This window comes from Strix uralensis, chromosome 4 (genome assembly GCF_047716275.1).
Source record: "Strix uralensis isolate ZFMK-TIS-50842 chromosome 4, bStrUra1, whole genome shotgun sequence".
In the NCBI taxonomy this organism is placed as follows: Eukaryota; Metazoa; Chordata; class Aves; order Strigiformes; family Strigidae; genus Strix; species Strix uralensis.
Window position 1 is genome coordinate 124,524,045 of NC_133975.1, and position 13,083 is coordinate 124,537,127.

Here is a 13,083-nt window from a genome sequence, read left to right on the forward strand (position 1 = left end):
GAGGCAGATTTTTTTAACGTAATTGAAGTGAACAGTCTGCGGTGACAGAAGAGTGGAGGGGAAAGGGCTGGTTTTGGACTGCTGGCAAGGATGTCTAAGTTCAGGAGAGATGTGGCTGGTCCAAGCTGCCTACTCGCTGTTCACCCTGAATATCAGCACAGAGGGTGAGATCTTCTGAACTGTTCTTTGGAGAAGTTTATTCTTGTCATACACTGCACTTGCTCTGGTTCCAGCACCTCTGGGTACTGGGTGGTCAGAACTAGCTGTCATCAGCTCAGACACTGTGGTAGGTGTCTGCATCCTCCCTGCACGCTACAGCAAGCAACACATGACTCAAAATACCTGTGTTTTGCTTGGCACATCCAAGCACAATGCATATGTGCTTCCTGCTGCCTCTGTACCTCACCTTTTTTCTTACATCCTGGGTGGTCAGTTTGGCCACTGTGTGAGCTAGACCAAACCCCCATGTTTGTGCTCCCCAGTTCTCTCCTGAACAGTTACAAGGTGTGAAAAGAGGCAGCCATATGCTGCTGGTGCAAGGTTGCTTACATTTCCTTTACATCACTCTGCACAAGGCATATGTCTCTCCTTTGCACTTACATCCTACGGATGTGGGCCAGGTTCTTTCTTTCCAACAGACAGAAAAAGGCAGATAATCTGTTTCACATGCAGTGCTGGAACAGCCAGAATGAACTTGTTTCTGAATGAACCAGATGCCGGGAGTATTTTTTAGACAAAGATTAAAAGGAAAAGGAACAACACAATGGTGGACCCACTGAAATCAAAGGGGGAACTAGATGAGTTCACTGCTTTATCCTCAGAGCTGAGGAGCCTGCTAACAAAGGCAGATATTAAAAATGCCTTCAAATGTGCCAGCAAATTATTCTCTTTGGCATCTCTTCAGAGTTGGCAGGCTCCGTAAATCCTCTTGCACAGTTTGATTAAGCTTTGGCTGCCAGAGTCAGGCCAATATTTGAATCTCTCTGTGAAACTCTGCCGGATCTGTGCAAATGTTTTTTTTTCTTGATTTTGTGTTTTAGAAATGCTTTCATCTTGCATTTCCTGGTTGGCTCCGGAGCCTCTGCAGCAAAAGCAGGACTCTGGAGCCTGTCGTTTCCCAGCTGGGGAAGAGTTCTGCAGTTTTAAATGATCTCTTGTCTAGACCATTTTTGCCATAAACACACACTGTGGTGAAGTGACAAGGCTGTGCTCCACCACAGATTGCCTTCTTACCTCTTTTGCCTGAGCTTGCATATCCATCTCTGTAATATGCTGTCTCTTACTCTTTGCTTCCTAATTTTCAAACAACAAACAGCTTTCCCCAGTGATTTTAATCTCTTCTGTTGATTGATCACACCCCTTTCTGAAGTGCTCTTCTTCCCCACAGTAATAGTCCCATGCTTCTGAATAATTCACTGTGAAAGAAAACTAAACCCATCTCTATATAGCTTGCCAAGGCCAAATTCATCTTGAAGTAGTCATTAGGTCTTTTACCTTTCCAATAGGCTGAAATTAGCTTCTTGTTTAAGTCTGCAGCAGTGTGCAGGCTTAGATTTGCTTCATACCAAAAGCTCCTAACCCAGCCTATTGTAATGTCAGGTGTGACTCATCCTCCTCTTTCCTGCCAAGAATGGGGAAAAAAAGTGAAGGAGCATTCACTGTGCTGACTTTGTCTTCCCCCTCTTCTTTTTCTGCTTGCTCCTGGGCGCTCAGGAAGAAGGAATTCCTGTTGCCGAGCCTAGGACTTGTGGCCTGGGCTCCCTTCTCAGCTCTGCCACAGTTAAACAGTGCGATTATAGACCCTCAAAGGCTTTTTGGTGAAGTCAATTCAAATCCAATCTTAGGGGAAGGCCCAAGGATTCCCTTGAGAACCTGGGTCCAACCTGGAGATGGGAGTGATTGCTGAATGATGGGACCAGCTCTTGCTGTGCAGCCCCCAGCGAAGGGGGAAGGTCCATCTAACTGGGAGGTCTCAGCACCACTACAGGGATAACAAATCTCCAACTGTCCGAGCTATTCAGGTCTTACTCGTCCTTCGAGCTTTGAACTTTCTAACCTGCTGTGCCTTTTCAGGAACTTTAAAATTTAAAAGAATCAAAATATAACCAAGACCACAAAAAAGCTCCTTTGAAGTATTTTCCTGTGATTTCTCTTTTTTTCTTAATTGGCCTTTACAGGTTTGTCTAGGCCACTTTAGTCCCCTTTGTACTTGACCCTATGTAAATAGGCCACCCACGGTTGTGTAATAGATTCCTGGTTCCTATTGACAAGGCTATCAGAAAAGGATTAATTGTCTTCCCAGGCAACCCTAGGGAGACTTTACCACTGCTTAAAACAAGTGGGATCATGCCCCCAGTCTGTTAATAAGTGTGATGCTCATTCTCCCTCCATGTTTGTGTTACTCTGATTGATGTATTGATTTTGTAATTGACCTGAATATTCCCATGTTGTACCTATTGTCCAGTTGGGGTAATTTAAAAACAGCAGCCAGAGTTTGATACTGTCTGAGCAGCCTGTGCAGCTGGTGACCCACGTGGGAACTGGGGTTGACTCATCAGTTCTGAAAACACAGATTTCTGGAGTGACATCTTGACCAAAACCTATGTTAAATATTCCATATATCTAATGCCTAAAGTTAATTTCTGCTTATTATTATTTATTACAGGAGTACCAGATATAGAAGTGTCGAAAATCACTAGCTATCATCAGGGGCCAATATGCTTTTGATACTTGTGGCCTTTTCATTCTACATTAGTGTTGATGAGTTATTTGTTGATGAGTGGGGAGAGGCAGGGAAACAGGTAGTTTTCAGCACAGCAAGGAAGTCTGTAGCTATTCAGATAACATTTAATTCCCATATTTTGGGCCAAGTTTTCTCCTGGTGATAGTCAGCAAAGTTACATCAGTTTACACCACCAGGAGATTTGGAGCCAGATTTGTCTGTCCCACACATGAGTTGCTCCATCTACCTTGGTTTATCTTTCTAGTCTCTCTTGCTCAGCACTGTTTGCACTACAGTTAATCCTTCTTGTTCCCTTGAGCTTTAACTGGGCAGCATCAAGCAGCCATTTCTGCACTAGGGGAAAGCGAGATCAAATTTGTCTGCTTAATATCCACTGCACTGACATTTGGTCCTCTTGCCTGCGGCTGGCACATTAAACATGTGACTTCTGTCATGCTTATTGTTACAGTCTTCTGGCTTTTAGGAGCAGGGCTGAAGACTGGTTTTTACTTCCCTTCCTATTCCTTTTTTTATCTGGAAAAGGAAATAATGGAGATCTCTCTCTCTCTCTCTCTTCCTCCCCCCCTCCTTAAAATGCTTTCAGGGCAGTCTTGTACTTCTGAGCCTGGCATTGCACTCACTGGACCTTCTCTGCACTGAAGGATTTCACCTGCTCACAGTTTTCTGTAGCCAGGACCCCAGCACGGGGGTGGAAGCACCCTGTACACACATGGGTCGCATTCTGGCTCAGCATCACAAAGAATTGCACTGGTACAAATCAGGGCTTTTAGCAATCGATCCTGCTGTGTGCAGGGCCAGAAGCTGAAATGCCACGTGGCCTCTAATGGCTGCAATCAGAGTAAATCCCCAGTGTAAAACAGAGGTAGCATTCGAGAGCGCCGCAATGACTCCAAGTCCTATTCTCAGCAGCACATCCTCACTGAAGGTCAGTAGGACTCCGGCTCCCAAGTGCCTGGCTCACACCCACAGCCGAATTGCTGCAGTTTAAGTTACCGGGCACCAGCTGAGCTGCCCTAAGTACCAGGACTTCCGTGGGAGAGCTCTCTGACCACCCTACTCCAAGGGCCGTGGAGCTTCAGCTGACACCATTTAGTGAAATCGGACTGCACTGACTCTCTCGCTCCCTGTAACCCACTTGTGTGTCTGAGCCCAGGATTGCTCTTGTGCAGGGAAGGGAGGCACGCTTGTGAGCATCGCCCCGGCAGTGCTGTGATGGAGGATGATAGGACCCTTGCCTGAGAGAGCAAAAGACAAGACTGGCTCAAAATGAGCAGATTTTTATTAAAAAAAAAAAAAAAAGGAGGAGAAAAAAAAAAAAGTCTTTCTGCTATGCTAATCCCTCCTGGCTTCCAATCATTAAAAATAATACAGACATTAACAGACGGAGCCATAGAGCCATCTTTCTTCTCCTTTGTTTAGGGGTGGATGAAGGCTAATGAAACCCCAGACTGAGAGTTTGTTTGCCTTACATAATAGGCGGCCAAACTGTTTTCAGCAACTGCAGCATTCAGTTGAGAGATTCATGGAGGGAAGCCTTAATTAGAGTAATTGCTCTATTTATATAACGATTCCCTTTTGTCTGAGATCAAATAGATCTTTGAGAAATCTTATTTCCTTTTGAGTTAATTTCTGCCCTGTTAGTTTAGCTCATGAATCTTAATGAAGATGAGCATGTTGGGTATCTCCTGATCTCCCTGCTCTCCCTCATTACTAGAGGGGAGACTGTGGGGCATTAATCTCCTGTGCTGCTGCTGCTTTTCACTTTGGTAGCAACATGGGAGAAACACCAACAGGCAGAAGATGTTAGTACCATGAACAGGGAAATCTTGCGTTCCTTTAACAGTTTGGGCTTGACTATTGCATTGACAGAATCCTGAATAGGTGTCCTCTGTGGCATGTGGTGTGATGGAGGGGAGGTGAGACTGAGGGTCTGCTGTTGTATCCGTGACAGGCTGCTGTTGGGTTCCTGGCAAAATAAAGCAATGAATTTCTCCGGGTCTCTGTTCCCTGCCTGTAAGATGGAGGAGAGCCTCCATCTCTGCCATGTGCTTGCATTTGAAAGACGACCTGCTCAGGGGCACAGCCTTTCTCTAACAAGGTAAATGGACCCTGCCCAAGGCAACAGAGTCCTGATGGGAGCTGGTGCATCTTAAGACTTTCTTTAATACAAGAAATAATGATTTCTTCCTTGTCCAGATAGCTGATGATGTGAAGGAAATGGCTGAGGAGGAAGTTGTATTCCTCTTCCTGAAGTGCATTACTTCTGCGAAGGGGTCTGGGCTTGTGTTTTCTTAGAACACGATGCAATTTTACGTAATCTAGTCACAGTGATGTTACTTATGAAATTAGTTATTCTGATGCAAATAGCACAAACATGAGTTATGTAAAACCTCTCAGGAATTACAGTGCTGAGAAAAGGGTACTTGTAAATTCAAGGAAATTAATGCTTGGTAACATCTGTTTTGTGCAAACATCCCTTCAGCGACTTCCAGGCCGTTAGGCTGATTCGTAAACTCAGCCTCTTGAGACAGAAGTTGCAACGCTGCATGTGAGCAGCACCAGAGAAGTCCAGTACAGCCTTGCCCAGTGGACTGGGAGACCTGGAGCCCTTCCCAGGATGGTCCAAGCCATGTAGTGGGTGAAGGGGAGGACTGGTGCAGGTCCCCTGCTCTCCCTCACCTGCTCGTGGGCTGAGCTCCCAGGGCTGACGCACATTTTTCCTAATGGTTGGCACTGCTGTGTCTGCATTTTTTCCTTGTAACTTCATGGCCCCTTCATGGACTAATCTCCAACTTTTAATTTCTTGTCATGGCTTGCTGCATTTTCTTTTAGTAAATGTTTTCAAATGATCTCGTGAAGTCATGTTTTTGGCTCATTCCAGCTGCTGGTTTTGGCTGCAACGATGCTGAGAGGGTTAGTTGAGGTCAGTGAGAGCCTTGCTCAAGTTTGCTGTTTGTCAAACTGGTGTAGCCCAAAGAAACCCAGTCTGTGGATGCTTCCAAGGGGCTCTTTACACTGGGAATGGGATCGTTCCCCATGGTTGTATGTGATCACAGAGCAATAACTTAATGGCTTGGTTCAGGTTTAAGATTGAATAGTCTTGCTATTGGTTTTGCTTGGGAGGCATCTTGGATTTGGGTGATTACATGTTTCTTTTTGCTGAGGAACATCTCTGGTTTGCCTTGTTGCTGTTGAATTTTTTTCTCTGTGTTTCTTCACTGAGTTCTGTGTGCCAGAGGTTGAGATTCATGCTGCGTTCTGGATTATTATGCAAAATTAGAGATACTCAATAAACATTAGGAGATGACATTTTACCATGAAAAACTTTCTGCTGAACATCTTTTTTCATCACCTGCAAAAGTATTGGAGGGTTGTACTTTGCAGGACATTTAGGGCTATCCAATCTGTGAAGCAGGAGCCAAACGCTGGCCTTCCCGGGGATGCCAGGAACAGTCAACACTGTAAGACATTTTCCAGCTGTTTCTGAATGCAGCTGAAGGGATCAGGTGAAAGATTAGCTGCCCTTCTGAAAACCTTTTCCCTGCACAGCCTGCTTGTGTGCAGAGGGCAGCATCTGTGTGCTCTGGGCACTCAGCTTTATCCCTCCTGCTGCAGAAGTCTCTCTTATATGGTCAGAGACATGGGTATGGGCTCCAGCTACTAATTTCAGAGATGAAGGCTGAGCTTGTAATTAAGTTCCTCAGAAATCCCAAGTTCTTTGTTTGCTTTGCTAGGAGTGCCGTCAGACAGGAGAGGCGGCATGAGAGGGGGCATCAGATGCTACACTGTCGAAGCAGAGAAACATCAGTGCTGCCTAAGGCAGAGAGAGAGGATTCATGGGCTTTTGAGCCTTTGAGAGGTCATTATAGTCTTTTGGGTTTTCCTGCAATACTAGACAACACAAACTGAAACTTCATCTGTTTCTTTGTCAGTGCAATAATTTCTGGTGAATCCAAATAGTGTTTGAGAGGGTTAGTTATTTGTTTGAGTGGAAACTGGCTTAAAAAATTTCATCCTTTAATTTTATATACTTCTCACAGTAAGGCAGGTAACTCTGTTCCAGTGCAAAACATCAGTACTGTCTCTGTTGGAGTACTGTTAGCATGCCTGCTTTTCAGCCCAATTGCCAAATAAAGACTAGAACCGCTTCCCAGAGAAAACACCCCACCTTCACCAGCCTATGATGGATCTGCCGCCTCCAGAATTCACCAGGAGATTTTATGTAAGGGAGGAACAGCAATGGCCAATCTCTTGTTTTCTGTCACAGCCCCCAGGTGCGGAGGTGTGTGTACATCCACAGGCTGAGTAACCTGATGGGATGCTGTGGCTGCCCAGAATACAGGAAGATATTTCACGTACTGCACGATGCGGTTTAAAGGCAACATTTTCAGTGCTGGTTCCCATGCACAGATGCAATTGAGAGGTCTCTGTGCAGCGTACAATACATTTATTAGGGATGTAAATTAATGATAAGAGATTGGCTGTCCTTTGAAATGATATCCTACCCTTTTGCTGAAGACTAATATGAGTTCAACTGCCATGAAAGGCAGGCATCTTCACATTGTGTTGATACTCTTTGTAGAGTGCATGGTTTATATTCACTTTCAAGGTCCTGCTAGCCTGTGTTAGGTGCTCGCAGTATCTGGGAAACAAGCTTAGAGAAACCTGTCCAGAGAGGTGTTGGTGGGTCACTCCAGCCCTTGATACCCTTGTGCTTCAGAGCCCTGATTTTACAGAGCAAGAGAGGCAGCAGCACTGAGCCAGGGGGACATATTCCAGCAGTGGGTGAATTTGAAGCCTCTGCTCTCCTCCTGCCTCCTTTGGGCACACAATGCAGGGTAGATGGTGTCTAGAGTTACCCAACTGAGGTTTCTTAATCTGTGGGTCCAATGCTCAAATTGGAGATGTCTGGTCAAATTTGAACAGACATTTTGTTTTGAATGTAATGTTTTGCTTTTTCAGAGCTCAAAACGGCCCACCTCAAGGGATGGCCCTTGGCTAATCCTCATTGTCCTATCAAAAAGGGTGTTTTAAGCAGCCAGGAATGCATTTACGTTGGCTCTCAGCTTGTTGCATTGGATGCCTTTGCTTGATGCAATTTTGGCATCATGTGGAATAAAGCAAGCAACTAGGAATGTAAACACACTTTTATATCCCAGGGCTCTGAACTGGTCTGGGAATGGGCGGTCCAGTTTAGGTTTTGGTCTTATATGGTTGAACATGAATGGGAACCCAAGCAAATTGTGATACCAGCCCTTTTCAGAGACACTTGCTTTCATGATTTTGTTTTTCCTTTCCACATTTAGCAGAAGCTTCCTGGTATAATGGTGGTGGTGGTAGGTCAGGAGCCAGGAGACATGAGACTTATTCCCAGCTCTCTCTCCTTTTTGTCTTGTCTTTTTGGATTGTTTTGGTCTATACCGCTCCCAGCACCAGTGAGCTCTGATCTTGTTTAAGCTTTCTAGGTGTTCCAGCAATGCAAATAAGAGCTAGAGAGGTGTAGATATCCATCTGTGGGGACAAAGAAGCTGGGCAGGGAATTTCTAGAAAAAGACGGAGCTGCCAGGAGAATTCTGGCCTGTTTTGCAAACCAAAGAAGTTTAGTTCAAGACTTGCAAAAGCTTGTCTGAACCAGGCCTCAGAGATTTTGGCTTGACCCATTTCTTGTTTGGAAACCAAGCTGTTGTCTGGGGATCAGTATCCCACAGAAATTCTGGGGCAGAGTCTCTTGGGAAACAAATTGTGTTTGGGTTCTGCTGGTAAAATGGGAGAAGAAAAGGTTGAAAGAGTTGGGGAGACAGAAAAGTTCTGCTTGTCCTTGGGCCTGACCCTGGAAATGCTGCATAACTGAGGACTGAAGAGTCCAGAGAAGCATGGGGAGACCCCAGCTGCAGAGAGCTGTGTCAGGTTTGCTCCTCTCCTGGTGACTGCTCTTACAAACCTGGATGCACTCAGCAGATCTTTCTATTGATATTTTGGGTGGAATGGTGGAACAGTTCTGCTGTTAGGGAATCCCATGGCAGCACACGTCCTCAAAGAGCACAGGAGATCAGGCTGGAGCTGGAGTTTTTGTGCTAATGTCATCAGAGTCTCAGATCTTGCAAGGTCTCAGCTGCAGATGCCCCATCTACTTTGGCTCTGAAACCCCCTCAGGATGGGGTATTGGGGAGATTTCTAAAATAAATCTGACAGTCATCTTTCTTCTCCCCATCTTCTCTCTAGGTAGGGAATGACTAGACTTTTTATCTGCTCATCCTGGGAGAGTTTGTACCTTCTGAAAAGCTCCTACAGTCAGAATGAAGTTGGTCTTTCGCTGCGCCTCCCCTTCTTTTCATTTCCCCATTGCTGAGATGCAGCAGACTTGGTCATTCCTGAAACAGTGACCGATTGTCTGGTTTAGCTGGTTTAGCTATTTGCTAAACATAATGCTCTTTCATCTTCGAGGAAATCGTCTGGACACCTCCACCAGAGTGGAGCTTGCTTTATGCTGCTGTTTCAATAGGCAAATAAAAGCAGCTATTTTCCCAGTTTAAACATAACCTGGTTTCTCTAATGAATTAGAAATACTTGAGGGGAGGGGAAAGATCGTTTTTTACCGAATTTTTAAGAACTCTAATCCTAAATTAACAAACCAACTAGCTCTTTTCCTGCCTGGGGAAGGGATTCCCCTCCTCCCTCAATATTTCCCTTCCCCTTAAGAAATATCCACAGCACTCACACTTCATCACTCTTGTTGGGACCTAAAGGGCACCCACCAGGGCCCTCTCGTGCTGTGTGCATGTACAGCTTTTCTCATCGCTCCCTGGCAAACCAGGGTGCTTTGTCTGAGGTTTGAGATTTCTTTTCACTGGTAGCAGAGTAAAAATGTTACAAAAAGAAATCCTCTTTTAAAGTTTCACCTGTCTGCTCTCATCTGCTCAGAGTTTGGGGGGGGCTCTAAAAGCCAGCGCCTTGCTCATTTTCCTCTGTTTCCTGAGATGACAGGAAGGAAAGCGTAGGCTTCTGGCTGCACTTCAGCAGGCTGAGGTTTAGGAAAAAGACACAGCTCAGGACTGACTCCAGTCCAAAGCCTGGCTGGCTGGTGAGCAACATTTGAGAACAAGCTTGTATTCCTGAGAAATTAATACGGAAATAAATAACCACCAAACCCACTGTGCAACATTTATAACGTTGCAAATGATGCAATTCAACTTTATATTCTTATTGTGGTAACCAAGGATTTGACCAAAAGAAAAAGGACCAAGGAGAAATACACCCCGACTTTTTCCTCTAGGGAATGAGTCAAGTTCCTTGCATGCAGTTCCAGTAGAATGAAATCGAGAAGTCTGGCCAGCAACTGGGTTCAACAGGAAAGCTGAGGACAAGCTTTTGTGTGACTGCTAATAGGTCCCTCTCCCGTGGCCCTGCCGGATGGGAGGAAACAAACAGCCCTTTTTGTTTTGCAGTTCATGACGAAGAACCCCAACATGCGGCTGGGCAGCCCGGGGCTGGGCGGCGAGAGCGCGATTCTGCGGCACCCCTACTTCAAAGATCTGGACTGGGACCTGCTGAACCAGCGTCAGATGGAGCCACCATTCAGACCCCGAATTGTACGTGGGAAAGAGGGGTGAGGGGAAAGGGATCCCTCTTTTTTTTGGCTTCTTGGCTCTATATGCAGGTTTATTCCTATGAGACAGGAAAGGAGGTGAAGGAAGGGCAACCCTGACACAAAAGCCAGGAGGTGAGGTCTATGGTCTTGGCTGCTGGTTGGCCACCTGATTTTGTACTGGTTGCTTTTCCCCTCCATGCTGGATTTTCAAAGGCAGCTCAGCCAAAAGGTTTGTAAAAGCAACTGCAGCAGATTAGGCACCTAACTACCCTTTGCCTTCCCCTAAATATAAAACAGGGTAAGTAATCCTCATCCTTCCCACTCCACCTACCCCTTCACAACTGGGCTGTCTCTCTCTTGTGTGTCTCTGTACAGCACCCAGTGCAGCATTCTCTGCTCAGGCCACTGTCAGCCGAGTGGTTCAAATGGCAGACAGGCTGAAGAGGACACAGTGCTGCCCCTTTTCCCAGCAGTGCCACACAGCCCTAAGGATGCTCTCTGCTCTCCATGGAGGGCCTTTCCAAGGTTGTGTCTGTGGCTTCCTTGCCTTTGAAATTGTCACCTGAAGTGGCTTTGTCTCATGCACAGACCACAGGTCACTCTGCAAGCTCTTAGTGGTCAACCCAGTCCTGCTCCATGAAGATCACTGGGTGCAGGATCAGGCACTCAGAGGAGCTGTGGCAGCTCAAGATCAGGCTCTTGAGTTGTTTCTTGACCTGAATCAAAGGCTAAGAGAGCCTCCTCAGTCCACCATGAGCTGGACAGGATCTGGGAACATTAGACTTCAGTGTCAATAAAACATCTTGTTCTGGATGCAGGAAAAACACACACCTTGTCAAAATGTGCCACAAACCCAGTTTGTGTGTGTGCATTGTAAACAGTCCCACTTTGTGGCACGCAGTAAGGAATCCAGCACCTGGAGGCAAGCCATTTGTCTTCCCACGGCCCAGTAGTTCATTATTGTGCAAGTTTAACGGCTCGCACATAGAGGAGTGTATGCCCCCCCCCAAAACCCAGCTGAGACACTCTGCAGATAAGGAGGGACTGTGTGGAGTCAGCTAATTGGAAATGTGGCTGATAACTGCTTCAAATGGCTGGGTCTGTGCTGCCACAGGAACTGATTTATGTGCCCTGCCCTGCCAGACGACCCGTCAGAGGTGGTGTCAGTTCAGTCAGAGAGGGGTTTGCCTGTCAGAAGCCTGCAGAGGCTCTGAAAGGGTTTACACTGTAAGAGGCTCTGTGGGGGTGCTCAGCTGCAGCCCAGTCCAACCCTAGAAAAAGCTTTCAGTAAGCTCAGCCTGGGTTGATGGTTTACTGCACTCAAGACTAGACTAAAGATGTTGAGCAAGGATCAAGCAAATAATACATACTTTCGCAATATCTTTCCTTTGTCTTTTCTGTTTGACAGAAGTCCAAGGATGACGTAAGCAACTTTGATCCAGATTTTATAAAAGAGGAGCCCATTCTGACTCCCATTGAAGAAGGAATTCTTCCAATGATAAACCAAGATGAATTTAGAAACTTTTCATTCACAAGCCCAGAACTGCAGCAATAGTTACAGCTCTGGGGAAGGGCTGCTGAGAGGACTGGGGGGAAATGAAAGGAAAATCAAGTTTACCAGAAATTTCATTCTCAAGGAGTAACAGTGCACTGACTTTACACGATACAAGAGCACCACTGTCAATGTTACCTTAATGTGAAATTGAAACCTTCCTGTGTTTGTAGGATTTATGCAGCTCTTGGATCAAATATTGACAGGGGTGGAACAAACATGATATTGTAAGTAGCTGATGCAGACAGAGAATTGAATGCTGAGCTAGTTGGCTCAGCCTGAATGTCACCGCTTGCAATGGATTTGAGGAGTCGGCGTGAGCATCAAACAAGTGTCTTGCAGCTCTGAGCCAAACAGACTTGTTACAATTCTGATTGTTTGCAAGACTATTTTGAGGAGTCCCTGCACTGTCTGGCGTTTTGGAGCCGTGACCCAGCATCCCATGGCCTGACTGAACCAGATGTTCCTACTGACTTTACCTGTTTCTGCAGTATTTATTTCTTTCTGAAGGACAAATGGCTCTCTTTTGCCACTGTTTGGGTTTCCACGTGAAATATTTCATTGTGCTGACTAGCAGAAGGAAAAAACCAAATGCCCTGTGCCCCACACAGATTCTTCCAAATCAAAGGGAAGTCATGTGCTCGTAGTGTTTTACTGTTTGTGCGATATGAAAAGTTTTAGTGTTTGCATTCTGTGAAATGCCTTTTTACATCATGCATCTTCAATGCTCCTTTCTTTGCCTCCCAGCTGTTTTTGACTATAATGTAACTTGTAAAACCTTACTGTTTATTTAGGCCCATTCTATTTAATTATGCTATACAGAGCCCCTTTTGTGGGTTTAGTGCCTCATTAAAATTTTGATCCAAAGTGGTAGCACTTAAATTATTTGTAGCATTATTGCGATGGGAGCTGCAGAGATGGAAAACTGCTTGAAAGCAGAGTTTTTGGCCAATAGGTAACACAAAAGGATGACTTTCTCCCATGAGAATGATAAACCTTATCTAAGGAACAGGGTGACTTGGTTTGGTTTGGATTTAAGGGCTTAATACTCACAGGGCACTTATCAGTTGCAGCCTCAAGCCTCTGCTACAGGCAGACTGGGACAATTTTTCAGTGCAGTTTGTAGAAACCAGACACTCCAGGAGATGGTTGTGTGCCATCCCTGCTCTTCTGGAATTTGGATGATTTTCTGTAGCTCCA

At 45.6% G+C, this 13,083-nt stretch overlaps 1 protein-coding gene across 1 annotated transcript in view; it reads left to right on the top strand.

Moving 5' to 3' along the window:
* Nucleotides 1–12,756, top strand: part of PRKCH (protein kinase C eta) — a 119,630-nt gene extending 106,874 nt beyond the window's left edge. Inside the window, exons 13-14 of the mRNA XM_074869003.1 lie at nt 10,189–10,332; nt 11,740–12,756. Coding sequence (XP_074725104.1) covers nt 10,189–10,332; nt 11,740–11,886 — 291 coding nt within the window. The 3' untranslated portion in view covers nt 11,887–12,756. The remainder of the gene's footprint in view (nt 1–10,188; nt 10,333–11,739) is intronic.
* Nucleotides 12,757–13,083: the final 327 nt, after the last annotated feature.